Raw genomic sequence first — 26,641 nt, 5'->3', positions numbered from 1 at the left:
TTAACCAATCAGAGGACAGAAAATGCCGATGTAAACGAGGGCCCCTCTGAGGCAAAATTGAAATCTGATTGAACTGAACTCACGTCGCGACAAGCAGCAATTTGCCAAATACAAGTGAAAGATTCTATAAACAGGAGGCTTCAAGCTGTTTATTGCCACTTCCAGCCGCAGTTTACTGTCTAACGAAACATAAAAAAAAAGAATTACACGCTGTGTATTTAACCAAAGCACATTGCTTTCCCTTATGCAACGTTCACTCCGCAGGTGAAATGACAATTGGCCTCGCGTTTGTGGTGTGAGTTTGATTCGGGGATATTATAAATATAGCTGCTTCATTCATGCCATACCACAACAGAGAAGATGAGTTCCTCCTTCTTCTCTGGCAGAACAAAAAAGCATGACCATTGCGAGTCAATCAGGTGGCCAGTGTTTGTGCCGAAATGTGTGCTAATGCTAAATGCAATTTCTATCTTGGTTCACAATTCAACTGCTGTAACCAAGTAAAAACACTTCGCTTTGCCAGCCTTCTCGCTCTCCATTCTTCAATCCTGCTCTTTTTTGACTAGGTCCTGGAATCTGGCTTTGTTGTATGGCTCTTTTGATCAATTGAATATTGTGTTTTTTCATGCTATATATATATATATATATATATATATATGTGTGTGTGTGTGTGTGTGTGTGTGTGTATATATATATATTTTGCTTTTGGGGTTTTTAATGGAGAGTTTTGTTTGGGTGTTAGAGCTTGATGTCGCCTTGCTCGAAGATTTGCATGCGCTAAAAGAGATTGAGAATATCACTTTTAAGCAGTGGCGGACCGTGCATTTCACAACTGGGCCTTCAGTGAAGTCCTACTCAGTCCTACTTGAATAATTCCCCCTCATGTCATCATTTATGACACCACGGCTGGAGGAATGATATTCAGAAACACACTTACACAGTAGTAAGTGTGTGTTGGACGACCTCGCTTCTCTTTAAAGGTCCGTCTTGAAAATGGCCTCGCAAGTGTGTCTGCAATTAAATCCACACTTTTAAAATAGCAAGAATATATTTTCGATTTTTGAATGGTCGTCTGTTATGACTCTCGGGTGTGTCGATTTCGCATAGCGCTGTCCCCTCAGGAGTGAGTCTCCAATCATAAAACGCGTTCATCACCCAGGTTCTTTTTGTTAATGAAATAGGGACAAAATGCATAAAATACAGGCATCTGGATGGTTTTCTTTTTTTTTTAAGCCTTTTGTTCTCACTTTATTCTCTACATTACTTTCAAGGCCAGAGCTAAATATCAGAGAGAAAAAAACCCACAATTTATTCATTCTGGCATGCACCAAATTGAAATAATTCACATTTGAAGGTCATTTGCTCTGTCGAAATGGACTTGCAGTGAGGTGAACAGCATCTCGTCAGTGTTCCTTCTATTTTACTCACAGAAAACATGTTGGCAAAAATTCCTACTTCAAGACAGAACAAAGATGTCTCTCCGGATCGAACCAACATCTCTCAGTGTCTGCCAAACTCCAGAAACGGAATCTCAGAGCACCCCACCACACCGTCCACCTCTACAACCAGCACCAAGGAACATGGCAACCTACATGTCACTGTCCCTGTGTTACCCCCACCACTGATCAAGCCGCCGACAGGTAGAGACAGCTTTTTACACCCGTTTGGTTTACACAAACACATGAATAAGAACAAGAAGGTATTTACAGGATACGAGTCTATACCACTTATCAGAGATGGAATCACTTGAGCAAGACTCCAGTAAGTCTCAAGTTTTAACCTTCAACTCCAATTGTGCATTTGACTGCATCCTTGCTTAGCGTTTGCCGTCTGAGAGGCCGAGCGACTCACATGCCATAGACGCATGGATCAGTTCAACATGGGAGGGGAGGGGTGCTCATGTGCAGTGACCCAGTCTGACGTCACAGTCCGTGCTACCTGCTGCTGCTGCTGCGTTTCAACCGCAGAAACATTACATTTAAAGATATCAATTAAGATTCATTGTAGTGTGTTTGTCACTGATGGTGTAGTGGTACATTCGCCTGACTGGTCTGCGGACACCGTGGGTTCGTTTCCAACTCAGTGACTGTGTCTGTGTCTGCCCCGTGACTGGCTGGCGACCAGTTCAAGGTGTGGTGGTCAGCTGAGATAGGCTCCAGCACCCTTCCGCGACCCTGTACAGGATAAGCGGTGTGGATAATGACAATGATGCCACCATGGACGACTGGTTAGCACGTCCAGATGATAGATGCAGGGTTCGATTCTGGCGCCGGCTTTCCTGTGTGGCGTCTGCATGTTCTCCTCGTGCCAGCATGGGTTTTCTTTGGGAACTCCAGTTTCCTCCCACATTCCAAAGAGTAAGTTTGAGCGTGCTTGGTTGTTGGTCTTTGTGTGCCCTGTAATTGGCTGGTGACCAGTTTCTTTGTGTACCCCATCTACTGCCCCAAGATGGCTAGGATAGGCTCTAGTACGCCCACGATCCGTATGAGGAAAAGTGGCTCAGATAATGGATGGATATTGTAATTTAGTAAAAAATGCGTTTGACCACCAGAGGGCCTTGTGGGTTTACAAAACCCACCAACCCTACTCATAGCCAACTTTACATAAAGTTCTTCATTTACCCAATTTAGAATGTCATATGACCTAACTTGTATGCTTTTGGACTATCGCAGGAAGCTGGGGGATATTACAGGGAAAACCGACACAAATATAAAGAATGTACAGACTCCACAACGCTGATGGCCGTCCATCTTTTGGAATAGTTGCAGAAAAGCTACAGAAAGCAAATGTGGAGGAAAAGCTGTAGGAAAAACACATCCAGTTATTCCTTGATAAAAATGATGATCGCATTTTTAGTTTGTTCAGCTTCAGGGACATCCGACTTCAGAGATTCCACAGCAGTCCTTAGCAAGCCGGAGGCCACAAAATAGTGAATCAACATTCAAACTTTCCCGTGTTCCCGCGGCAGGCAGCAGGCACAAGTGTCTAATGAGCTAGCTACCTGCTGTACGGCTTGTTGTTCTCCACCTGCTCCAAGTGTCAATATTGCCTCACAAACTCTCCAAGGAGATGTCCTCACTCTTCGACCAGACAGCGGCATCATTATCTCTTGCGTCTGCTGTCGCACAGGAGGTTGTTACGCCCTGTGGAAGGTACGAGCCACCTTGGCATCGCTGAAGAGGAGTCCCCACTGTCCCTGCCATGGCAGGGGGGAAACAGATGGTGCGGTGCCACTTAAAGCCCAGTACCCGGCCAACACCCCCTTTCGAACGGCTCTCTCCTCAACCCCCACGCATACGCTGAATTATTCATGTACCGTGCGAAATCTGACAAAGCCTCTTTTGAAGTGTGGGTTTTTATACACATATCAGGACAGTCTGAATATTTGTTAGTGCAACGCCTTCCTCGTGCAGATGTGCATGGTTTGAGATGGCCTTGTTTTACGAGGTATCAGGCAGGTGCAGAACAGTGAAAAACAATCCACCTCAAATTGTGTCTTTCCATGAAAATGAAGACACTGAACGACATTGTGAAGCCGCATTTACCCTTGCTCCTGTTCATTTTAATCCAAGCAATTTACTTACACCGTCAATCGTATTTTTCTATTTTTTTTTTTTTTATGATGAGCAGTGGGCATGAATCCAAAAATAGAACACATATAAAAGACAAATAAAGGTTCTTAGATTTCGATGGCGAACAGAGGAGAAATAATCAGTTTTGCATTTGGTGTCTTAATAACCTGAGGGAGTGATTCTTTTAATCGCAAGTTAGTCTTTAACTTCAAATGGGATGGCCCTGCAGGTGCATTCATCCCAACAAGAGGTGGCCAGCATGTGATGAGGGGAGACAGACTAATGGCTGTGCTTTTTTTTTTTTCTTCACACCCGCATAGTCATAATGTGAAAACTGGGAGACGCCGAGACACTCTCAGAGGATCTTTCTTCACTTAACACAACAGCATCAGCACTAAAAGCCTGTCGCTCATCACTGGTCACAGAGCCACAGCTTAACACCAAAGAGCCTTTTCAGTGTCACTGAGGGTCTCTTCAGAATCATTTGTTGTCCACATTGCAGCACTGCGGCTACATACATTTTAATGAGGGCATAAAACATTTGGAAGATTTAAAGACATATGTATTTTCGCTAGTTGCTCCATTAGGTATACCTGCACAACCTCATGCAGGCTTGAAATAAGCAGTTTGGCTTTGCAGTTTGTTATTCAAATTTCTGCTTTTGTCCCTCATTAAAACACGAATCGAAAAACTGAGAATCAAAGATTTTCAAGATTTTTTTTTCTCATCATGGCTTCACTTATAGTAGCGTCGGCGGTACTTTTTTAGTCGTTCATTCTTGCTCTTGTCCGCTTCAGCCTGTGTAAGTGGAGAAGAGATTGGCACAGTATTTTTGATTTTGTAGAGGTGATCATATGAGCTCACGTTTGATGTCATCAAATCCAAACTATTGTGCAGAACGCTTTTATACTTTCACAGGTTGAAGTGGACAAGTAGTATTGTGTATTTGCATTTCGGTGGCGATTCGCCGCCGTTTTAGACAATGAAAGCGTTATTACCTCGCTTGCCACCCTCCTGTGATTTAGACAGCTGAGAACGGAAAACAATAACCTGCCAAGCTCCAAAAGGGGGCGTGCCAATTTGTTGTAAATCTCATTGCAAAAAAAAAAAACAAAAAACAAAACATAAATCACTGTGGAGTCTTTTAGGAGGCTGAATTTTAGCACTGATGTCATTTTTACAAACCTATTATATAAGTGCTAATGTTAAACTCATCCAAATGCCCCTTTTAAACTTGTGAGGTGATCTTTAAAGTCCTCCTTGTCTCTTAAATAACAAAGTAAAAAGACTGACGTGACCGCAATGTCAAGCCATTTGAACAACGTCCTGGAAACGCAAGACCATGGACATAACAATAAATGCAAAATAAATCTAATCTAGTATCACTTAATAGTCTAATGAGGAACAATCTTATCTTCAACCATTACAATTACATGGATTAGAATAGATGACAATGAATGAGTGAAATCAATGAAATCTAAGCATTATTATGGATACATTTACACCGTGTTTAGTCACGCGACAGATTTTTGTAAAGAAAACCTTTGGTTAAACTTCGCCTTTAAGCAAATCTCATGTGGCTTACTCAGTGCAACCCAACTCCCTGATGCTTGGTGTGAGTACGTACATACTGTCGTTGTACCTTGTACCACCAACGCCTGCTCAATTCCACATTGATGCCATGAAATGCACAGAGTACAAATATTATTCCCGCCCCATTGCATCTCCAAAGTTTTTACAAAGTTTTGTGGGAACCTGTTTTGTGTAATCCTCCTAACTGCAGCTGTCCTACAAATGTCTGTTTTACAATTTGTATTATGAATGCAACTGATGCAAAAAATCATCAGCAAGGGGTGGACAAAAATGTGTCCATGTTACTGCAATATTGTTTTTGTAATTTAGTCTTTTAAAGAGCATTGTTTTAAGGAGGATACATAGTTTAGTTTTCTCATTGACTGTATCTTTTACTAACAATCACAACTACATGCCTTTCCAACAGATGAAGATGCAACCAGCATCCAGATCATGTGCGCCTGGTGCCAGAAGATTGGCGTGAAACGCTACTCTCTGAGCATGGGGAGTGAGCTGAAGAGTTTCTGCAGCGAAAAGTGCTTTGCTGCATGCCGCAGAGCCTATTTCAAGAGGAACAAGGTAAAAAAGTAGTCCCAACAAAATCAGTTGCAAGAAAATGGCCAGAGCTGGGGGCGGAACGGTCCGACCCTTCGGCCTGGCCAGACGGCCATTTTTGGGGTGGGAGGTGACAAATTTAAAAAAAAGGGTTCGATTAACTAAGGTTGGAGGTGGATCTTCATGAATCGGCCCTCGTGCACGTGATGAACCGACTCGTAAAAGGGTCAAACGACAAAAAATTGCCTCGTCAAAAGCGCCACTACCAACTGTTTGTGTCTGAAGAGACGTGAGACAGCAGTGTGCGTTCAAGCGTGCCTGTATTTCCTTATTCGGACATCATGTGACCAGCGCCTTCCACCTACTACTGTGGCACTCCATGACAAGGGGTGGGGTGAGGGGGGGGGCAATACCCGTGAACCTGCTTCGGTTTGATGAAACGCTTACCACCATAATAAGCCCATAATAAGGTGAGCGGATTTGAATAGTAAATTAGCCAGCTAATGATTGTTATAGGGACTGTGGTAGTTTTTCAAGTCATGAGCTAGCCCTCGGTTGTTTTTAAGCTTTGTGTTGCGAGCCAAAATTTACTTTACAAGTGTTACGTAATGTCAGAATAAGGAAATACAGGCACTCTTGCCGACAATTTTTATGAATAAGGCCGGAGGGTTGAGGCCAGATGGTACAGAAACTGGACTGACCGTCAAAAAAGGGTCAAGTGCCCAGCTCTGACAATTGCATATTTCTTTGGTCCTGAACAGCTTTGTGAATGCTGCTTGAGGGAATTTGAACCGGTTAGCGGTTTAATTTTTTTTTACCATGTTTCACGTTTGATGTGGTTTAAGTGATGAACGGATTGTTGGTATCCTTCACAAACTGGTACATACCATACTTAGACAAGCACATGTCCAAAATCCACATCATTAGATGTTTCCATTTTTAATCCCTTTTTTCTAATCTTTGGGTAAAATGCACTCATGCTCCCATATTTTCCTATTCATGTGCAATTTTTCATGCTGTGCTGCTGCCTTGGTAAAAGGAGCAAAGTATCATTTGATTGAAAGGCACCATCCACACATTCCAAATAGGGGACCTGCTCTGTTACCCGTCAGCCAGGTGCACACCTCTCTTGTTGACGTCAAATGTTCAGCATTTTGTCATGATTGCTTTGAATACAAAATGCAAACTGCGTTTCACTCGAAAGCGTTGGGAATAAACTAAAACCTGACTTGATCTGTAAAAACATTCGCCAGGCGATACTCTTGGTGCGTGATCGCGTTGATCAGCTTTGATATTGAGTTTTTCTCATTTCACTAGCATTTCGTTAAACAATCTCTTCTCTGTCTTGTACGTCCTAAAGCTGGGATATTTAAGGAGTTACACTGTGAGTATGCTTTGTACTGTGTGTCCTTTTCTTGCTTGTCTGTCCTGAAATCAGTTACTCATCCGACACGATCACCTCCTCTGCACCCCACCTGCACAGCAAGCAGTATTTGCAAAACAAAGTCGTTTCCTTTTATTTTCACCGTTTGTCCACTTTGTCAACATGACGGGTTGATCTCTTTTACTCTAAGTTATCGCTGCACTTTCCCTAAACGTCTTGACAATTCCAATATTTAACATTTTGATGCCCAGAGGAGGGAGTCACAAGTGAGACTCTAGTCGTAACCTTCAAGATTTAAGTCAGTCCCAAGTTAAGGGCGCTTGGTTTTCGTGGTGTTTGCATGGTGCAAGTTTTCTCATATTTGGAAGTGCTTACATAGCAGCCGTCTAGGAAGTCGCAGAGAGCCTTTTCCTGCTGGTTGGTATGTTGCTGTTATGCTCTAAAATCATTCAGCCTCTTCCATCTTCTATTGCAGCGGTGCCCGACCAGCGTGACGCAGACCGGTCTTTTTGGACTGACGGGCGACGTGTTGCTCAGATGAAAAAATTTCAATATTTCAGTTGACGTGTGTCAAGACCACACACCAGCTAACGAAATGAGTATCGCTAGCACATACGAAGCCCGCTCGTTACGCCATGTGGCCAGCAAATCCCCCATCGCCCTACCACCGCCATGTGTCTCAAATTTTCAAAATGTTTTTGCTAGCACATCAGGTTTTGGTGATATTTTCATTTTCATTTTTTATAGCTATGCTGTTTCAGAAACAAATTCCACCTGTTGCTTATTCATAAATATTCCGAAATATATTATGATATTACATGTCAAAATATTATTTAATGATTATTATTATGATTGTTATTAAAACCTGATGTGCTAAAGCAAAAACGTGGGCAGATACAGAATCACCTAAACACGATTATTGGCATCTCCGATACAAAAAAATATCCTAAAAATGTGTTGACCAGTGTTACTCTACTAACTTTATGTTTTCATATTTTTGTTCGACTCTTTCACTCATACTTCCAATTCCATCACTTCAAACTTCGACTAAACTTCCCTTGGTGAAAACTATCAGAACGATGTCCAAGTCAATAAAGAGTGGGAGGGTGGCGCTCTGCCGTCACATTAAAAGGCGCAACCATTTAATAATGAAAATGAAATATTGTCATAAAAATGCACTTCTATCTAGTTTTAGATGATCAGAATAAACAAACAGTTATTGATGAGTAGAATTGATTTGTTTATCTCGAGCTTGTCAAAAAAATGACCTAACTCTGGTTTGTATTATCGTTGAAAAGTGTGACATGTGCAGCCGGTCCTCGTGCAATACAAATGTAATTGCCACCGTAGGGACACAGGCGCTCTGTTTCTTTTCGTTTTTTGCTGGGACTCCATTTTGACTAAAATGTGTGGGAAGGGGATGCATGGAGCAATGCGCGTGTTTGGATGCAGACTGACATGAACCCTGAAAAATCTTATGAATGGAACCACATGCACATCTGTAGCTTTGTAGACCCAAGCAGTCTGCTGACGTGCAACGCAGAGGGGATGAATTAGCCGTTAGACTGAATGCGTGATTAAGTCCCTACTATCTGGTGTCTTAGTAAATTAAACCCTACTTAAGGTAACTTGTGCCATGTGTTGATTGATCCGTAGTTGCTTGGAAGTGTGTCATCTTCACACCATCTCAACAATGGCCATTAAGGTGTCAAAATAGAACGCATCAATTCAAAATATTTGTTGGCATTTGTTTGAAGCTGCACTTTGGAGCCTAAGCACCACATTTATCACCGGACATTATTGTGAATGTGTTACTGTAAAATTAGTGTTGCAAATAGAAAGAGATCATACACTTGCTTCAAAAAGCAACAGAAATACCTAAAAATGAAATAAATAATAATATATATGTGGACCCTTTGGTGCAGTTAGAAAAACAGATACATTGGAAAATAAGTTGGCAGTGACCCAAAGTATGTGTGTCACTCACTTGTTGCTGCATCAGCATTTAAAATAATGTTGTTGCGGTTTTTTTCCTGTTTTTTCCTGTTTTATTTGAATCCTGAAATCTAAGTAGCGGTGCGGTGCGGAGGGGGGTAGGATGAGGACGATTGTTGTGTTCGAAGGGTGGGTAGTGACTCCCGCATTATGTTGCATGAAAAAAAAACCTCACTGCCTCATCGAAGAATCTTAATCTTAGGGTGCTGATCGTTTCTACTTTCTCACACCCCTGCAAACCTTTACTGTACATATTAATATTATTAAACACTGCAGGACATGATTTATGAATTATCGGCGCCATCTTGCTTGAGTTCCATTGCACACTAACATCAAAATAACCACACCCCAAAATGCACAATCGCTTAGTTAATATATTTGATCAATGACTCATTTATTACACTGTCGTTGTTTTTCATGGCAGAAGCCATTCTGCAACCATCCTAATTGCAATCTGTTTTTATGCTAGACTCAAACTGTTTTTCATAAAGGAGTGAATGGATAAAGCCAACTTTATTACGCTAATCTTACCTAATATGGTTCATTTAAGTAGCAATGGACCATATTACAATGAACGACAAAATGGGTTCAAAAATTTGACAGAGGGGCCGGACCAGGAGTAGATGGATGAAGTGTTTTGGTGACCTCACCTCATCTGAGAAAATAAATACATTTAATTTTAAATGAAAGTGAACAAAAGCATTGCAAAAATATATGTCTTTGAAAAACCACAGTATTTAGAAAATAAAACATGAACAAGGTTTGTTCATTTCATTTTTTTCAAGTTCGGCGGGCCAGATTAAAACGTTTAATGGGCCTGCATGTGACCCCCAGGCCGTAGTTTGCCCACACCTGGTATAGTGTATATTGTAAAGGCCGCCCGGGTTCAGTTCATATACAATGCTGAATGTTTACGATGTTTACAATACAATTTTACGTATATAGCGCATTTCACTACAGCTGGAGCTGCTTCCAATATGCTGTTATATAAATTGGCAGGTGATTAGAACAGAAATTAAAACTTGTCCAATCACGTGATTGGACTACGACAACTCTAGTTGGAAGTGTAATGTTTGTACTTGTGTTCCCAATTCAGGTTAATGCCACAACCACAATTGTCTGACTGGCAGGTGACAGATGATTCAACATCCCTACTATCCCGAACAAGTTCCAAAGAAAGAAATGAACGATATTGTGGCTACATTGATTTTTTTCACTTGATCAAAATAATAATGATGGAATATTAATTGAGGACAACAAATGGGTTGCCTCTAAGTCAAAAGTGAAAAATAGGATGTATTCCACCACATAGAATCCTCTTTTATTTCCATAAGGCCTGGTTGTCTTGCCTGTCATGTGCGCAATGGCTGAATCTGAGATCATCTTTGCTGCGCTTAATTGTGTTTGTCTTTGGACACTGGAATAAGCCGGTGAGCATTTTTCAAATGCAACTTTGTTGGGAGGTGATTGGCACACACTTGCACACAAATACACGCCTGGAAAATGTATATGAGCCCAGATGGCAGCTGGTACATCTTTCTATCTATCTATCTGTCTGTCTGTCTGTCTGTCCGTCTGTCTTCCAGTGAACACCTCACGCTTCGTTCTGAGCGCCAGCACCTCATTAGTACAATATGCAAATAAAGTGGCGTGGGGCCAGAGGGTCAGAGCACAAACTGGAGATCGGAATAATAGTGTGAGAATGTGTATAGGTGTGTGTGTGTGCGTGGGTGCGTGCGTGTATGTGTGGAGACCAACACAGAGATCCGCCCAGATCTCAGATCAGTGCGTTCTTGTGTTCTTTTGTGAGTGCTAGAGCGACAGAGACAGCTCATTCATTTGAACCGACACGCTCCGAGTTTGTTTTAAATCCCTTCTGCCATTCTAAAATCGTCTTAGATTGTAAAAGAAGATGAATGGCATTTCAGATCTTGTATCCTACATTATATCAAATTTGCGTCTCTCAAAGAACTATTTACTGCAGTTATAGCTGTAATGTCAGCTTTGAGGCTACAACGAACACGATGTGCCAAACGACAAAGGCTAAATTAACATGTACCATGTAGAGAAAGTTAACACATCTTCCTCATAGTTCTGAGGTTCTGTATTTGAATCTCAGCGCCGGCCTTGTTGTGTGGAGTTTGCATGCTCTCCTCATGCTCGTGTGTTTTTCCCCCGGTACTCCGACTTCCTCTCCCATTCTAAAAACATGCATGTCAAGTGAGTTAAACACTCAAACGTTTTCATAAGGAATGCAAGCTATAAGAACTGCTACGCCATTGCATGTATTCCCTGCAAGTCGCAAACTATGATCCTATAAGGGAAGGGCACACTGTGGGGTCTGGAAAAAAAAACTCAGAAAACATCAGCTGCATCTGGTGCGGCAATTACGGCATACAGGATTTAACGATGACTTGCATTTGTTACAAAATCCCCCCAAAAATGCAGCTTCTGTCATGTAATGCCTTTATTTTCTTTCCTTTACAAGCAGTGGACGGACTACACGAAAACACAATCATGCTGAAGCTAAACGTGAAGCGGGGCTGCGGTGTTGTTGGATGTACAGATTAGGGTTTGGTAACAGTGTTATTAGCGTTCGCCTCTGCGAACCGGCACATACTCGACTGTTCAACAACAAGGGCAGCGAGAGAATATTTTGTGTCTCTGCTGCATTATCAACCGCTTTGAATGCTGTAAAGGTGACCAATGTAGTTTTGTAATCATGGAGAGGTGAACGAGTCAGTAAATTTTGCTGATCTGTCGTTCATCATTGGCCAGCGGCCAACCCACCCGTCATTATCATCAGCCAGTCAGTCAGTCACTCCATTGTCGATATTTTAACCATTCTTCCGTGATCGCTAAATCATAGTTCGTCACTGCCAAATTTCATTGGTGTCTTCACTAAGAGCTTCTTTACAAAGCCGCACACGTTTAAAATGGCCAGAGCTTTGCAGTCCGTCCCAGGGGTGAGACGGTCCGACCCTCTGACCCAGCCGGACACCCATTTTGGGGCGGGGGGCAGGGGTGACAAATTTTAAAAAAGGGTTCGATTAACAAAGGACAAAGATTGATTTTAGTCCGGCCTACGAATCGGCCCTCATGCGTGTGATGAACCTACTCGCGGAACGACAAAAATTGCCTTTGAACATGTCAAAAGCGCCACTACCAACTGTTTGTGTCTGAAGAGACGTGAGACAGCGGTGTGCGTTCAAGCGTGCCTGTATTTCTTTATTCTGACATCACGTAACCCGCGCCTTCTGTCTGCTACTGGGGCCTAGGGGGGGCAATGACAGAGACAACAGAGGGGAAGTCAAACCGTTAACCCACTTCGGTTTGACGAAACACTTAACACCATAATCAGCCCATAATAAGGTGAGCGGATTCGACTAGCAAATTAGCCAACTAATTATTGCGATGGGGATTGTGGTAGTTTTTCCGAGTCATGAGCTGTCCCTTGGCCATGTTTGTCAATGCACTTAGAGCTAATTAATAAACGGGACAAACAGTAAAATACATGATAAAAACACAAACTGAGCATGTTGAAGCTATTAATACCATTTTTATTTTTTATATATTACACTGCAGTGCTGTTTTTTTGTGCTGTTTTGTAGGTCTAGAACAGATTGTCATTTCAGTTTGTGTTATTGGGTCCAATTGGTTTTATATAAGAGTATCCTGACTTACTTTTTAAACATGTTTTCTACTGCTTGGTGATTTGCCCAATATTAAGTCTTTACTGTAAATATTAGACGGATCTTCCAAATGGGATCTTGTGAATATTAAATGATTACATAAATTAGCATGAATGAAAAGGCGTCTTACTGATGGCTTATGCTTTGTGCGCTGTCCCTTAGCGAGGCGACACTGCAGCAGAAACCTAAATTAAGTGGAAAATTATTCAGATTAAAGAGATTTTCATAGATCTTAACTGTGTTGGTATCATTTACATTTTATTATCATTATATTTTCTTTTTATTTGGCCTTAGATTAATGGCCACTTGAAGGCGTACTCACTGCTCAGCAATGCATGAACACTCACTCGCTCACTTTAGTTTCAAATACTTTTTATTGGTTTGCCCTTAAACCAAAGTAAAGTATTTACCCACGTTAAAGTCACCATTTTTGTTCCTCATCTGTTTTCCATTCTTGAGTTTCCTTGTTGCCTCTGTTCACTTGTTCATTTTGTCCATCCATAAAAAGCAGCCATTATTTCTCCCCCCAGGCGAGAGACGACGATGGCCTCGGTGGGAAATTACTCCAGCAGAGCTTTACTCAGGACACGCCCAGGCTTGTCTTCAAGACAAACAGCGACGTGCTTGTAAGGACCTTAACCACTTGCCACCAGATAGTGCTTCAGCTTGATGTCTTACTGCGTTTTCTTTTCATGTTGTTCTGTATCAAAGGAGGAGGACCATTTTCCTGTCATGTCTTCCACAAAGACATATTACTTAAAAAGTCAGATAAAGCCACTTTCATTTTGCAAGATCAATATTGCAATGTAGCATATGCACAGACAAGTCTTAAGAATTTCCAGCGGAAACGTCAGACAGGCATGACAGTTTCTGCTGTCCATGTTACAAGCTACTTAGATGCTATGTGACTAAATTTACCTTTGTCGTTAAATGTGTAATAACCTTCAATAGTTGGTGCACATATTTTTTTTACGTTCAAATGCCATCAAAAGTTGAAGATAGCTCCTCCAGCCAACACTGTAGTGTGCCACGATGTGTATTAACATGTTTCTCATGCTGCCACTTACATGTAACCCGCAAGTTAAGATGTCACCTTACACTCAATGCGGTAATTCTGTGGACATGAAGTCCATTCACCAGGGAGACATGCGATTATAACGCACGTTATTAAGTACAGTAGAACCTCCAGGTGGAACACAATGAGGCTCAGATTGTGAAGTTAAATTCAGATGATGAACCCGTCTAAATATAAGTCTAAACCAGAGGTGGGCAACCTTTTTGATTGGCGGGCCGCAATGGGTTCGAAAATCTGACAGAGCAGAAGATGGATGGAGTGTTTTGGTAACCTCACTTTATCGGAGAAAAAAAAACACAGATTTAGTTTTAAATTAAAGTGAACAAAAGCATTACAACAATTTATGTCTTTGAAAAACCACAGTATTTAGAAAATAAAACATTAACAAGGTTGATTCATTTAATTTTTTTCAAGATTGGCGGGCGGATTAAAACGTTTAACGGGTCGCATGTGGCCCCCGTGCCGTAGTTTGCCCACGCCTGGTCTAAACAGTAAAAATAAGCACATGCTAGATGTCGTTTTCTTCTTACATTACATTTACATATTTAAAATTGTGGTTTTTCTCATCCCTATTCATTTGTTTGTCCTTCACGTTCATGACTTAAACAACTTTGGTTGGGGGATGCGCTGGATGTTTCATTTCAGCAAAAAACACAGTTGGAGCTTAGATCATTTTTCATGGCAACAAATGTTCTTCATTGACCTTTCTCACTGCAGGCGGCAAAAGTGAACAACTGATAACATTACTTAGAGCTCATGTTTCATGTAAGTGTCCAAGGAAGAAATACTGGTGAAACATTAACAGTTACTGTAGATTAAAAGTGATTCAAGCACAATGTTTTTGCTGCATTCATCGACAGCCATCTGGAAAAATGTGAAGGCCCTAAATGTATATCAGACAATTTGACCAATCACTAAACACAAACGAATATGTCAACATTTGATTCAAAGGCCACTGTTTGCTTATTTGATTTTTAATTTTTTTAACAGTGACCCTCACGCAAGAATCACGAGGAATTCTATCAATTATACCATGGAAATAAGTTGATGCAAAACATTTCCTTGTTTTTTACTTTCTCTAGGCTATGTTGTTAATGCACTGGAGCCGAGTTTGCTAAGCACAGCTTCAAACACAGACAAACGCTAACAGCGACCATCAAAGGCTATTTAAATGATCTCAACAAAGAAAGAGTCGCATAAACACACAAGTGTGTTGTTCCTAAACTTTATTTTTCATACACAATGTCAATTTTGCAAACCTGTGCATGAGATGGTGGAAGTCGTTTGCTTTCACAAGTCGCTTATAAATATGAAAGCCGCATTTCCTAAAATATGCCCAACTTTGTGAAGAGAGATTTTAAATACATAATGGCCTTTAGCATGTCGCATTGTGGCTTCATTCGTTGCCAGTTGCATCATTCACTTCATACTGAAATAGATGTGTCCTTTTTAGGGGAAAAAAAACTAAGCAATCATGTCAGTTCATCGATGCGCAGACAAAAGAGTTAACTTCATTGCATTTTTATTTATTTTTTCAGTCAGTCTAGGTTTGGGTACCTATGATTATGTTTCTGCTCATCGGACTTTAAACACCTGTTACAAGTGTCAAAAAAAATTGGGGATTTTCTTAAAATGTGTAATTAATACTGAAGGAACAAATCAGGAATTTCTCAGGGTCCATTTTGAAGAGCTGTACAATGATTGTGAGGTTTTAGAGACAGAGAGGTCTAACACAAAGCAGGCGTGTAATTTTATTTCTGTTGGTATTTTTGCCGACGTGCGCAGTTAGAAACGGACGTTTGCGCCGTTGTGGAAATGAACGCTGCTTCTTGCTTGCTTCCCGGCCAATGGAAGTGACTCGTATATAATGTTTTCACTAAATATGATAAATAATCGCACATTAAACTCAAGAGGCAATAATAAAAAGCCATCGGGTCTTTATTTAGCCTTTTTAGCCTCTGCAAGCTCCTCTTTTCTGTCTTCTTTCCACACTTCCTCAACAAGCGTGTTTAACATCAACAATGTCTTCTTGACATTCCTTTCGCAAAACCTCATCATCATCATCATCTGTTGGTCAGGGGTCTATTTGTCTCGTGAGATAGCTATCGTATTTCGCAGCTAAAATAAATGCTCACATCCAAGCTTTTATATTCACTATCATCGGATTACTGGACTGTTTCTGGCCACTAACCTAGTCGTTAGGCCATGTCATTCGGTCAGATGGTATACAGATGATGCCTGGCTGACATGACCGATTGGCGAATTGCATGATAATTGCTGTACTGCAAATGTTTAAACTGCGCCACCAATGTCTGGGCCTTGGCCGCGGTGGAAATGAATGACCGTAATTAAATTGAACTGCAAACATCTGTGTGCAGGATGTGAAGAGTACAACTCCATTAGCGTAATGTGCAGTGGAGTTTTACTCACAGTGCACAGTCGTTAAGTGCCTTCCATCTGTATTTCTGACTGAAGGAACATTTGAGCACATTTATAATTCAAATTTCTTAAAATCAAAGATGGCCTTTTTGACTTAAACTTAGTCATGAATCATTCTGTCGACTAAGGAGAAATTGAGATTGACTCTTGTAAAATCTTAATGACTGAAATGTTTGAAATCTGCTTTTTGAGCATTTGTGATCTCAACAGTTAACGCAAGTTTTTTTTTTTAGGAAACTCCCTTTTAATTGCGTTTTCCCAAGTGCCTTGAGAGATGCTCTCTTCACTTTGCCTTTTTGGGAAAGACATCTTTTCTATTACCCTGCTGCTTTGTCGTTGTACAACAAAATGCATGTTGATTTTGAATTCATGTTTTGGTTAAAAAAAAAACTCATACAATATGGAAATACATTCCCTTTGTTGGAAGGAACAGACAAACAAAGCAACCAACCAAATAACAGAGGTGGGAATAACACCTGGATTCATAGATAAAAGGGGCTTTTTTTTTATGCACCTGGTGCACATTGTCCAGAAAATTGTGACCAAGTGATAATTTAGTTACTACTCAAAAGACAGATTGAGTGCCTTTCTCCCTCTTAGCTGCTGCCAAAGAGGAAGAGGGCAGATAAACAAACGTTGTAATGCCGTGTGGCTAAAATAGTTTTTCCACTGCCAGTTTGCTTCCTCCTGCTTATTAACATTCAGTACCCAGGGATCTTAAGGATGTGTGTGATGGATGGTTGTCGTTGAGGGTGCTGACAACTGATTAATGCCTTAATTATCTCCAGCAAGGACCCGCCACTCCTCCCAGAGCTGACAGAGTGAGCTGTGTGTGGCCTAACAAGTAACACTGTGTTTAGGGCTCGCCCACTGCTATCGGCTCTACCAGGGTCACATTCATTCTCTTCCTCGAGAAAAATGTGCTTGCTTTGTTTCCGAAAAGGTGCAGAACAGCGATGGCAGTGAGCAGCAGGTTGATCAAGGGTTAGAAACAAGGACAGTAACTGAATCACTTTTATTAAACTTGAGTGTGGTGGCAGTTAAGGATTTAGAACTTAACCCAGTCTAGTCACGTGTCATTGTAAAAGATTTGATTGCAAACAGTTGCTCTGATCACTATTGTAATACTTTATACAAAGTGAAAGTATGTTGGTGATTGGCCAACTGGGTTCATTAGGTTGGCTAATGGCTCACATAACATTTGACTGTTGGCATTCATTTCTACTCAATGTCCCATTCATGATGGCCCTGCCTCGGACTGGGAATAGGTCCACGCCGCAACTGTTGTGACCCCGAACAGGGTGAATGGATGATAAGCACACAGTTTCATCACAGTTTCATCTACTTTCTATATTGCATATCTTCACGAGGGTTGTATGTGAACTGGAGCCTAAGGCCAGCTGACTTTTGACAAGTGTCAGGTTGTACCCTGGACTAGTTGCCGACCAATCACAATGCACATATAAACAAACACCCCTTCAAACCTGAATTCACACCTAACAGTTTTTGTCTTCAGTTAACCTAGACTCTTTTGGATATCTTGTGCTTGTCAGTTTAGTTTTAATGCGTCATAGCTATCATTTTACTAGAATGTTTGTGAAGAAGAAACATGTGTTTACTTTCTTTCATTTAACTTGATCACATTCCACTTGCTATGTTTATTTTATGGATTACTGCTCATATGGTAGTAAGAGATTTATTCCTCAGGTGCCATCAAATTCACCAATCCATCGTAACTACTAGCTTCACAATAAATTCGGTCAAGTGCATTTTACTCTAAAAAGACTAAATTTTGTCTAAGTCAAGAGGAAAATTTACTCAAATAATTTCACACTATATATTTTACTCTACAATTTGACTTTGTTTACAAGGGTCTTTCTCGAGTAAAATGTGATCTATGAAATTTACTGTGTATTTCTTTTCTCCACTTCACCACTAAAATGAAGACAGTATGTTGCGTGATTGCACACAAAGTCACCATAGCCCCACACAGACACAAAGTTTTCAAAGTGACTAATTTACATGAACTACTGCAGAAACAAGAGTCAGAACACCGCTGGTCTCACATTCAATCTGTCATTATCTTGCCGACTATGATAAAGGAGCTGAGTTGACTTGTTCTTCTTTCATGGCATCTCTGCTTGGTGAGCCTATTGGGCTATTGCACAAGTGTACTGTACACAAAGAAAGTTAGACCATTTCTTCTGGCTGAATTCTCCTAATTTTTTTATTTGATTAAAATGTATCTATATGTTATTCAGTATACGTAATATTGTTGAGTTACTCAATAAATGTGCAGTCTTGCGTAAGTAATTGGATGAGTACTTTTATTTGAGTAATGTCACTCAAGTCATATTTTTCTGAAGTATTAATAGTATGGCATGGAGAGAACATGCAAACCTCACACAGCAAGACCAGAGCCCGTATTTGAACCTCCAGCCTACAGTTTGACTATTCATATGCACAGACATGTACACAGGACTATGTCAATGTCAGGTGAAAAAGGAAAATGGAATTAATTGACTTCAGACTTCATAATTATTCAGTCAAAGTTAAGTGTTTCTGTGGAATTTCAGCTTCCTTCTCCTTTGTTTTATGTTTGTCTCCAATTGTCTTTTCTTAACACGGTACTTCAAAGGAGAATGTGACCTAATTCAATTCCGGAAGTCTTTTTAAAGCAGGGTGACTGCTACAGTATGGGTAACATGTGTTTTTGTCGTAGGTATGTGACTGGTGCAAGCATATCCGCCACACCAAGGAGTATCTCGACTTTGGGGCTGGTGAACGACGGCTGCAATTCTGCAGTGCCAAATGCCTGAACCAATACAAGATGGACATTTTTTATAAGGAGACCCAAGCAGCACTGCCTGGAGCTCTGTGTAACCCGGGACATGGTGTTGGAGGCGAGGGTAAGGCAGAGTGCAGTGGCGGTGTACAACTGCTCACCCCTGAATCCTGGGGAACGCCAATATCGGACGTTCGCCGTAAAGCTGCCTCCCCTGGAGGCCCCCCCAACTCTTCAGCTCTTTGCACTTCATCTGCCACATCGTCCTCAGATGCTCTTTGCTCTCCGTCCTCCTCTTCCTCGTCCGCCAAGATTCCTACACCTCGACCCCATGAGAGTCCGACACTCCCACCCCCTCCCATACCTACTTTGCATCCAGCGGTTGGGGTCCCTCCAGGGAGTCCTCCCATGGTGATGACTCCCCGTGGGCCAATGCCTTTGCCTCTGTTTATGGAACATCATATGATGCAGCAGATCCGGCCGCCATTTCTTCGTTCATCTGTCCATCCAGGCGGACCCAACAGTCCCCTGTCTAACCCGATCATTCCTGGGATAGGTCCCCCACCTCCTCCCAGGACTCTTGGTCCTGCTTCTAGCCCCATGCACAGACCGATGATGTCCCCTCATGTCCATCCATCATCCAATACCAATCCTGGCATCATCCCTCCCCACCCTGGTCTCCACATACCAGGATTCCCCCCTTTCCCTTCACTCAATGTAATGCCCAATGGACCCATTCCATTTCCACCAATGATGAATTATGGCATGCCATCCTTAGCCCCATTAGTACCACCACCAACCCTTTTGGTCCCTTACCCCGTCATTGTTCCTCTTCCAGTCCCAGTTCCCATTCCAATTCCAATCCCTTTCAACCCCAAATCTTCCAGGGACCAACCAGAAAACAGTGACCCTCTCTCCTGTGCACCTTTGTCTTCAGATGTTTCAGCATCTGGGCTTTCAAAGTCTCCAGGATCGTCTGGAGGCGAGAGAGGCAAACAAAGAGTAGCTTCTGATGGTGTAGAGTGTCTCTCTCCTGGATGCTCCGATAGAAACAGGTCATCAGTGATGAACATGACTGTGAAGGCCGAGGATAACATGAGCAACATATGCTCAACTGTTGACACTGGACAGTTGGAAGGAGTTATTGATCTAACTGTAAGCCAAAAACCATGCCAACAGCACGACATTCAGAGGATTCTGTCTAAGGTTCATGTCAAAGAAGAGTCAGACGTTGATTCGAGCTCTTCATTGGAAAGGGCCGAATTGCAGCAACCCCTCACTAATACTGAGCTGTTTGTAGCCACCAGTTTAGAAACATCAAATCCTCCTCCCAGCAAAAATTGCTCTTCTTTCATCGCTAATATTGAACCTGACATTACCTTATCACCAAGGACCCAACCTCACCCTCTTCCACAGATTCAAACTAACCCTGCTGCCTCATCTAATGTCATTGTCAATGGTACAGGGTGGCATTCACTTCACACACCTAATTTGAACTTCGGCACCACTGGAGCTGGGCTGACATCCGAGGGAAATGTAGGGGAGCACCCAGCAAATGGTGAGTTGGAACGGGAAGCCCTGAAAGAGAACAATTGTTCGGTGAGAGAATGGGAATCTGTTAAGCGTGGCTCAACGCAAGACCTGATGGTAGAGGCCACAGAGGGTAAGGCAGACCCTGACTCCAACTTGGAGGAGGGTGAACATGCTTACACGTTGCCACTGCTATCTACTGGGGGTCGTGTGGTTATCCAGCCTGTGCCAAAGCCTGGCACCGAGAAGACTGCCATCCTTTCCTGTTCCATTAGTGCACCATTATCAGCTGCTGGAAGCCCTGAGCTGGAGCCCCCAATGAAGAGGAGGTGTCTGCGAATCCGCAATCAAAACAAATAAGGTTGGTCTTCCACAGTGTCCTCACACAATAGCTTTTATGCAAATGTTTGTGTATGGATTTAGACAGAGTCCTACGATATTTGCTTATTCACAGTTCGGTATCAAATAATCAGTTGGGTTTCTCTCTACTCTCACCACCACTATATCCCTACCATTTGTCAGTCATCCAAAATAATCTTGTTTTCCATAACATAGATATGATTAGCTCAATATTGAAAACGTGTTTTAGTTTTTACCAGAAAGTTATTTAGCGTCCACTCCAGATTGATTTTAAAATGTGGTGCTTGATGAGATGCTAGTAAGTTATTGAGAATTTTTGCCAAATCATGGATTCTATCCAGGTATACAGTCTAGGTGCGTGTGTATGTGTGTGTGCGTGGGGGTGTGCGTGTGTGTGCGGGGGCGTGGGTGTGTGTGTGGTTGCCCCATCCGAAGCAGCTGAGAGGTCTGAGGTCTTCTTCAAGAACACTTGGACACGGACACACTGGCCGGGGGTCAAAACCCCATTCTCTTGAGTTGGGAGACGACCGCTCTATCAGAATCCGATTCAGAATGTGTTTTATTGTCATTGTACTCACTGTACAACGGGATTGGAGAGCTCCCCTCGTCAGTGCAATATAACAAATATTATAGTTATATATGTCAATTAAATCAATTAAGATTGAATTTAAAAAAATATATATCACTGAACCATACCGCTCCATAATAGCTGTATGAATTTGTGGTCTATTTTTCACTAACAATCACTTTACGTAATTTTTAATCAGGAAAATAATATGTTGCGTTTTCAATTTTGTCAGTTTGTTTCGGACAAATCAGTACAAAATACTCTCAAAACGCCCTATCTAGTCAGCAATCTAGCCATGCTCCGCACTCTCTTCCCATGTCTTGGTACGAGTCAGGGAAGGAACTAGAAAAAAATGTGTCCATTCTAAACTATTGTACTTGTACTTACATCATTAATAATTTACATAAATGGCAATCGATCGACACCATAGTTTATGTGGACATCTCCACTCATACCCTCTTAAACTCTAAAAATATCACAATTAATTAATTAAATACTGTAAAAATATCAAAAACAATCATCACAATATTTTTTTATTTTGTTGACGTGAAAATGTTTTTCCTCATTGGAGCTGACATTTAATGTCAATAAAATTCTAAATAATGTGCTGAAGACTTAAGTAGTGCAACATTTTTATGTGTTTTTTGGGGGGGGGAGTGGGCTGAATTACATCGCCATGGTAACACTGCATTCTGAATGAAATCATTGTGAAGAGAGTTGGGCCAAGACACATCTTATATCGTGATATTTCACTTCTATGGATACATTAAATGGTGCATATTAAATTCTTGACCAAAAAAAAACTCCTGAAAAAGAAATAAAAAGATGTGATAAGTATGCGGGATACTAATATGGGCTGCTTACTTTGCATTGCTCCGCAACAGTGTCATAATTTGATGCTGAAAATAATGCCACCAAGAAATGTTTTTGTGGCTAATACACATCTCAACAATCGAAGTTGTAAACGGGGCTTCACGTGAATTTCTTGACTGTTGTAACTTGGGTGTAGGAGGGCTTCCTTTGTTTGCCCACTGACTGTTTCTCCTTTTTCACAGATGGCTACTCCAACGACCGCGGTGCCATCCATGTCACAAACCACACTGCATACACACTCATGCAGGTGTCCTTGTCATCATCCAATCTACCAGCATCACAACTCGCCTTTGACTTCTGCAAGTCAATAAAATGTGCATGTCACAGAAAAGATGACAGCACTCTCGGTCCATGTAACTGATGCTATCATGGAAAGTCTTGAGGAAGCTGCCAGTGGAACCACCTGACAGCAAAGCTCACAGCACAATGGGCCAAGTACGGTAACTTACCAATAGTCACTGTTGATTCAGGTTCCATTGTGAATTACAAAGTATCAATAGAGTGCACCGCGGTGTGCAAATCTCTTTGGAAGTTTGTGAAGGAGTCTTTCTTTTGTAGTCCAGTCCAGTTGGACTCACACAGCACATTTGAATCATTGCTGCAGTGTGTTCCTGACGCTTCACCTACTTCCAAAAACTGAATTGTTGCCCTCTCTCTTCGGCCTTATTATGACAACCAGAAAAGTGCACTTGGCAACCCAATACTCTGTTTTCTGATTTTGATGGGAGGAGCCGCAAACATCAACAATATAGTCAATGTGCGCTGACTAATGAGTCTATGAATAATCGAACAAGAATATTGACGCCGTAAATACCACATCATGGTATTGCGCAAGCTCTTCATTTATCGTTGGCTTTCATTTGTTTTGTCCTACACATCACAGAAGTCATAGAATTACAACAGACTCCTGCTGTTTGGAAGCTGTGAAAGCATGGCAGCCTGTCATGGCGAAATGACACTGCAGGCTCGTACTTTTCTATAATACATTAGCAGTGCTGTTACTGTCACAGGGCACTTTGAGACTGATGCGCTGAATTGAAACAAGGCTGAGAGAAGCCATCTTTTACAAATAATTCTCCAAGCACTTGCTGAGTAAAACAGAACACAACCAAATTATTATGAACAAGAGTAGTCACTCACAAGACAATTTAAATGTTTGCCTCATGTTTGACGTTTCACTTTGCCTTTTGTTAATTGCCAAAATATTTATTTGTTAACTTATGTTTCATATCTAATTCAAGAACCAGCACCATCCATGATCATGCCGTGAGTTTAGACTTCGACTTCTAGGGGACATTGTGCCTGTTGGAGGAAGGAATGCACGATTGTGTTATTGGCTTGCGTTGTGTTAAAACCAGAGCTGGGCAGTCGGTCCCCGGGCCGGAACAGTCCGAGTCCGAAACGGGATCGAGGGCTGACAATTTTTATGAATAAGGCCAGAGGGTCGAGCTCGGAAGGCTACCCACATTGCAGCCGGAGGACGGAGGACTGACTGGCAAAAAAGGGCCAAGTGCCCAGCTCTGGTTAAAACAAACATGTTGCTAAATTGAAAGACAGACTGATGAATCTTAATTGCCAAAATAGCAAGCACTTAGCGTAAGATCAAATGCCCGCTACATGTGACATCACGAATAATCTTCCTTTTTTGTCCTGTTGAGGCTTTTCCATGTCCAAATGATCCCAGCATTTGTGGATCTTACTTATTCCTGGAATTGCAGTCATAGATGCAGTAGTAGCATCCTCATCCAGTAAACGCAGTAAACTTCATTTTGTGTGTGGGATGTGAGGGGGAGGTAGGTGCGAGCAACAGTGGAGATTGCACAGTGCAATCATCTGCTCCCTGTTAGTCATGCATTAAGCTTGCTAAGGCTTTGTTTTGGTGGCACTTGAAGCATTTCCTTTCGCTTCTCTCCAGTCAATATCAATGCCAGTGAAAAAGTCATTCTGAAGTTGCCCTTATCTGCTTGTTTCCGCAGTGTGTTTTTCTGTATTCTACTAAACATCGCTGTGTTCATAATATCCTTTTTTTTAGAGAGAGTAAACATTTTATTTTGGACATGTTCATAACTCGGACTTGAAAATGCTTTTCATCATATTGTCCATTATGTTTTTGTTTTATATCAAACTTAACTGTCTATGTTGCTTCATTCAATTATTTTGAGGGTCACCTACAGTGAAAGAACTTCTAAAAGTTTTCAACCATTTGTGTACACTGCTTTCAGAAACATATACACTGTATACAGTACTGCGTAAGATGAAAGTTAAAGCCTGTGAGACATTCCAAGAGCAAGAGTACAGGCAAATAGTAAAAGTGTTCTTGCATGGGCAGCATGGCATTGTGGATTGATCCATGTTAGTCCTGTCAAATCAGGGTAGGCTGATGAATGATACAATATTTAATTTAATCGCAGAATGGACCTTTCCAATAAAGACACCCTCAGGGCCATATAATCTCTGTCCATGAGCTACACAAAACATAAGGTTAAGAAAAAAAAAAAAAAAGACAGCCGAAATGGTCTGGAATAATATAGTGAAACCTCCAAGGTTGATACAAAGTCCTTTAGAGAACAGTGATTGACCTCTGACCTTGTATGTGCAGAAGTCAGAATCAACTTTTAAAATTACTAAATCATAACACTTTTAGTCAAGTGCTCTGTAAAGTCACATTTTACATCAGATGTACTACATTTCACTTATTTATATTCTCGGTCAGATATGAATTTTAAAAAAAGTCAACTACAGGTAAATTAAATATATGTATAGATATTTGAAACAATACAATGAAAAGGCATGTGATACAATAAATGTAATATTTATTCCCGGCAACTCGTCATATCTTTTGTTTTCTTTTTACCCTTCTGTGATGGCACGAAAAAAACTAAAAGAAAAAGCAAAAAAAAAAAAAATGAAATTTCTGCTCACCGAGTTATAGTCGCACAGGATTTGTTGAGGTGTTGGGTGAGTGCAGGATGGCAGTTTAACCTTTTTGGATTTTTGTTCTACTTTAGATATATTGCCCCCAAATATGGAAGAAGTTCAGACTCATACGACTTAAGTGGAGTTCAACTTTGGAGGTTTAACTGTATTATCGTGTTGCTGAGCATACACATTACAGGAATTATGAATGTGTTCAGATTGTGAAAAAACTGTGCGCGCTAAAGTGTAATTACACGTGTAATTACATGATGACCTTCTAAATTTTGAATCTTTGGGCTAAGCTAAGGAGCTGCCAATTGACCGAATTAATTAAAATGTCATTCCTGAAAAACAGAAGGATTGTTGACCTTTTCCTCCCCCAGTTCATCTTTGCCTCTATCGTGTGATTTTATGTTCTTGGCAGTTAAATCACAAATTGTTGTTAAATCGTTAATCTGCTTGTCCTCCTTTTTAACATACACATACATGCACACTCTCTCTCTCTCATTCTCTCTCACGCTCTCTTTCAAGAACACAATTTATAGTTAGCCTGGTGTTAATTTGCACAATATCGGGGTGCCATTGTAAAAGCTATGATGCTAACCAAGTGTCATTATTACATAGAAATGCCGCTGAATCATTGTTGTTTGTGATGGCAAACAAACAAATATTATCAAGCTGTTTAGATGATAGTCTGCAGGCTGGTTCCATCTCCATGAATTATGCAATGACAACCAACCCTAAACGAGACAAGAAATCAAAAACGTAAACTGTTTCATGAAAAACAACAGAGAAGTTGCCTTATCTCTTGCTTGAATAATCTCTACAGTTAAGACAATGATGCTCACACTGAAGAGGACTCTCACTCTTTCTTTGTACGAAGGGTAATTTACCAGAAACAACTTTGTTCTATTGTGTCGATGTATAGATGATCATGTTTTTTTTTCCGTAACTTGTATAAATTGTCACACTTTTGCTCTCAACCCCAAACATCCTTGTTAGCGATCATCTGGATTACCTTGTGGTGAAATGTCAATCTTTTTGTGTACATTTACATCATTATTTATTGTTGACATGTTTTGCATTTACAAATAACAAAAAAGTGACAAGTCTTTGACCTGAACATTCTGTTTCATTGTAAATGCTTGGAGAGCAATGACATTCTTTTGTAATGATTAAAATGGTGGAAACAACAGTATGAGGAGAAAAATCTTTTTATTATGTGGCCAAAGTTACTTTGGAAAGTAACTTTATTTTGTGTTGTAACATGAGTATTTGTTATTGACTTGCTTATGAAGAAAAATAAATAGAGGCACACACCTGTT

The 26,641-nt window shown here is 41.1% G+C and overlaps 1 protein-coding gene across 6 annotated transcripts in view; it reads left to right on the top strand.

The window, feature by feature from the left end:
• The window catches only part of sobpa (sine oculis binding protein homolog (Drosophila) a), a 37,580-nt gene extending 10,939 nt beyond the window's left edge, over positions 1-26,641 (top strand). For 2 of the 6 annotated variants that reach the window (XM_088295431.1, XM_088295276.1), the window contains exons 3-8: positions 1,431-1,640; positions 5,572-5,723; positions 7,060-7,083; positions 13,301-13,396; positions 19,007-20,960; positions 22,583-26,641. In XM_088295431.1, coding sequence (XP_088151557.1) covers positions 1,431-1,640; positions 5,572-5,723; positions 7,060-7,083; positions 13,301-13,396; positions 19,007-20,959 — 2,435 coding nt within the window. In that variant the 3' untranslated portion in view covers position 20,960; positions 22,583-26,641. The remainder of the gene's footprint in view (positions 1-1,430; positions 1,641-5,571; positions 5,724-7,059; positions 7,084-13,300; positions 13,397-19,006; positions 20,961-22,582) is intronic. The other 4 variants (XM_088295593.1, XM_088295353.1, XM_088295509.1 and 1 more) reach the window with 4 other exon arrangements.

This window comes from Idiotropiscis lumnitzeri, chromosome 1 (genome assembly GCF_059441095.1).
Source record: "Idiotropiscis lumnitzeri isolate Australia: NSW breed Sydney's pygmy pipehorse chromosome 1, RoL_Ilum_1.0, whole genome shotgun sequence".
Lineage (NCBI taxonomy): Eukaryota > Metazoa > Chordata > Actinopteri > Syngnathiformes > Syngnathidae > Idiotropiscis > Idiotropiscis lumnitzeri.
The sequence above is the reverse complement of the archived record's forward strand: the minus strand, read 5'-3'. Positions and strand labels throughout refer to the sequence as shown.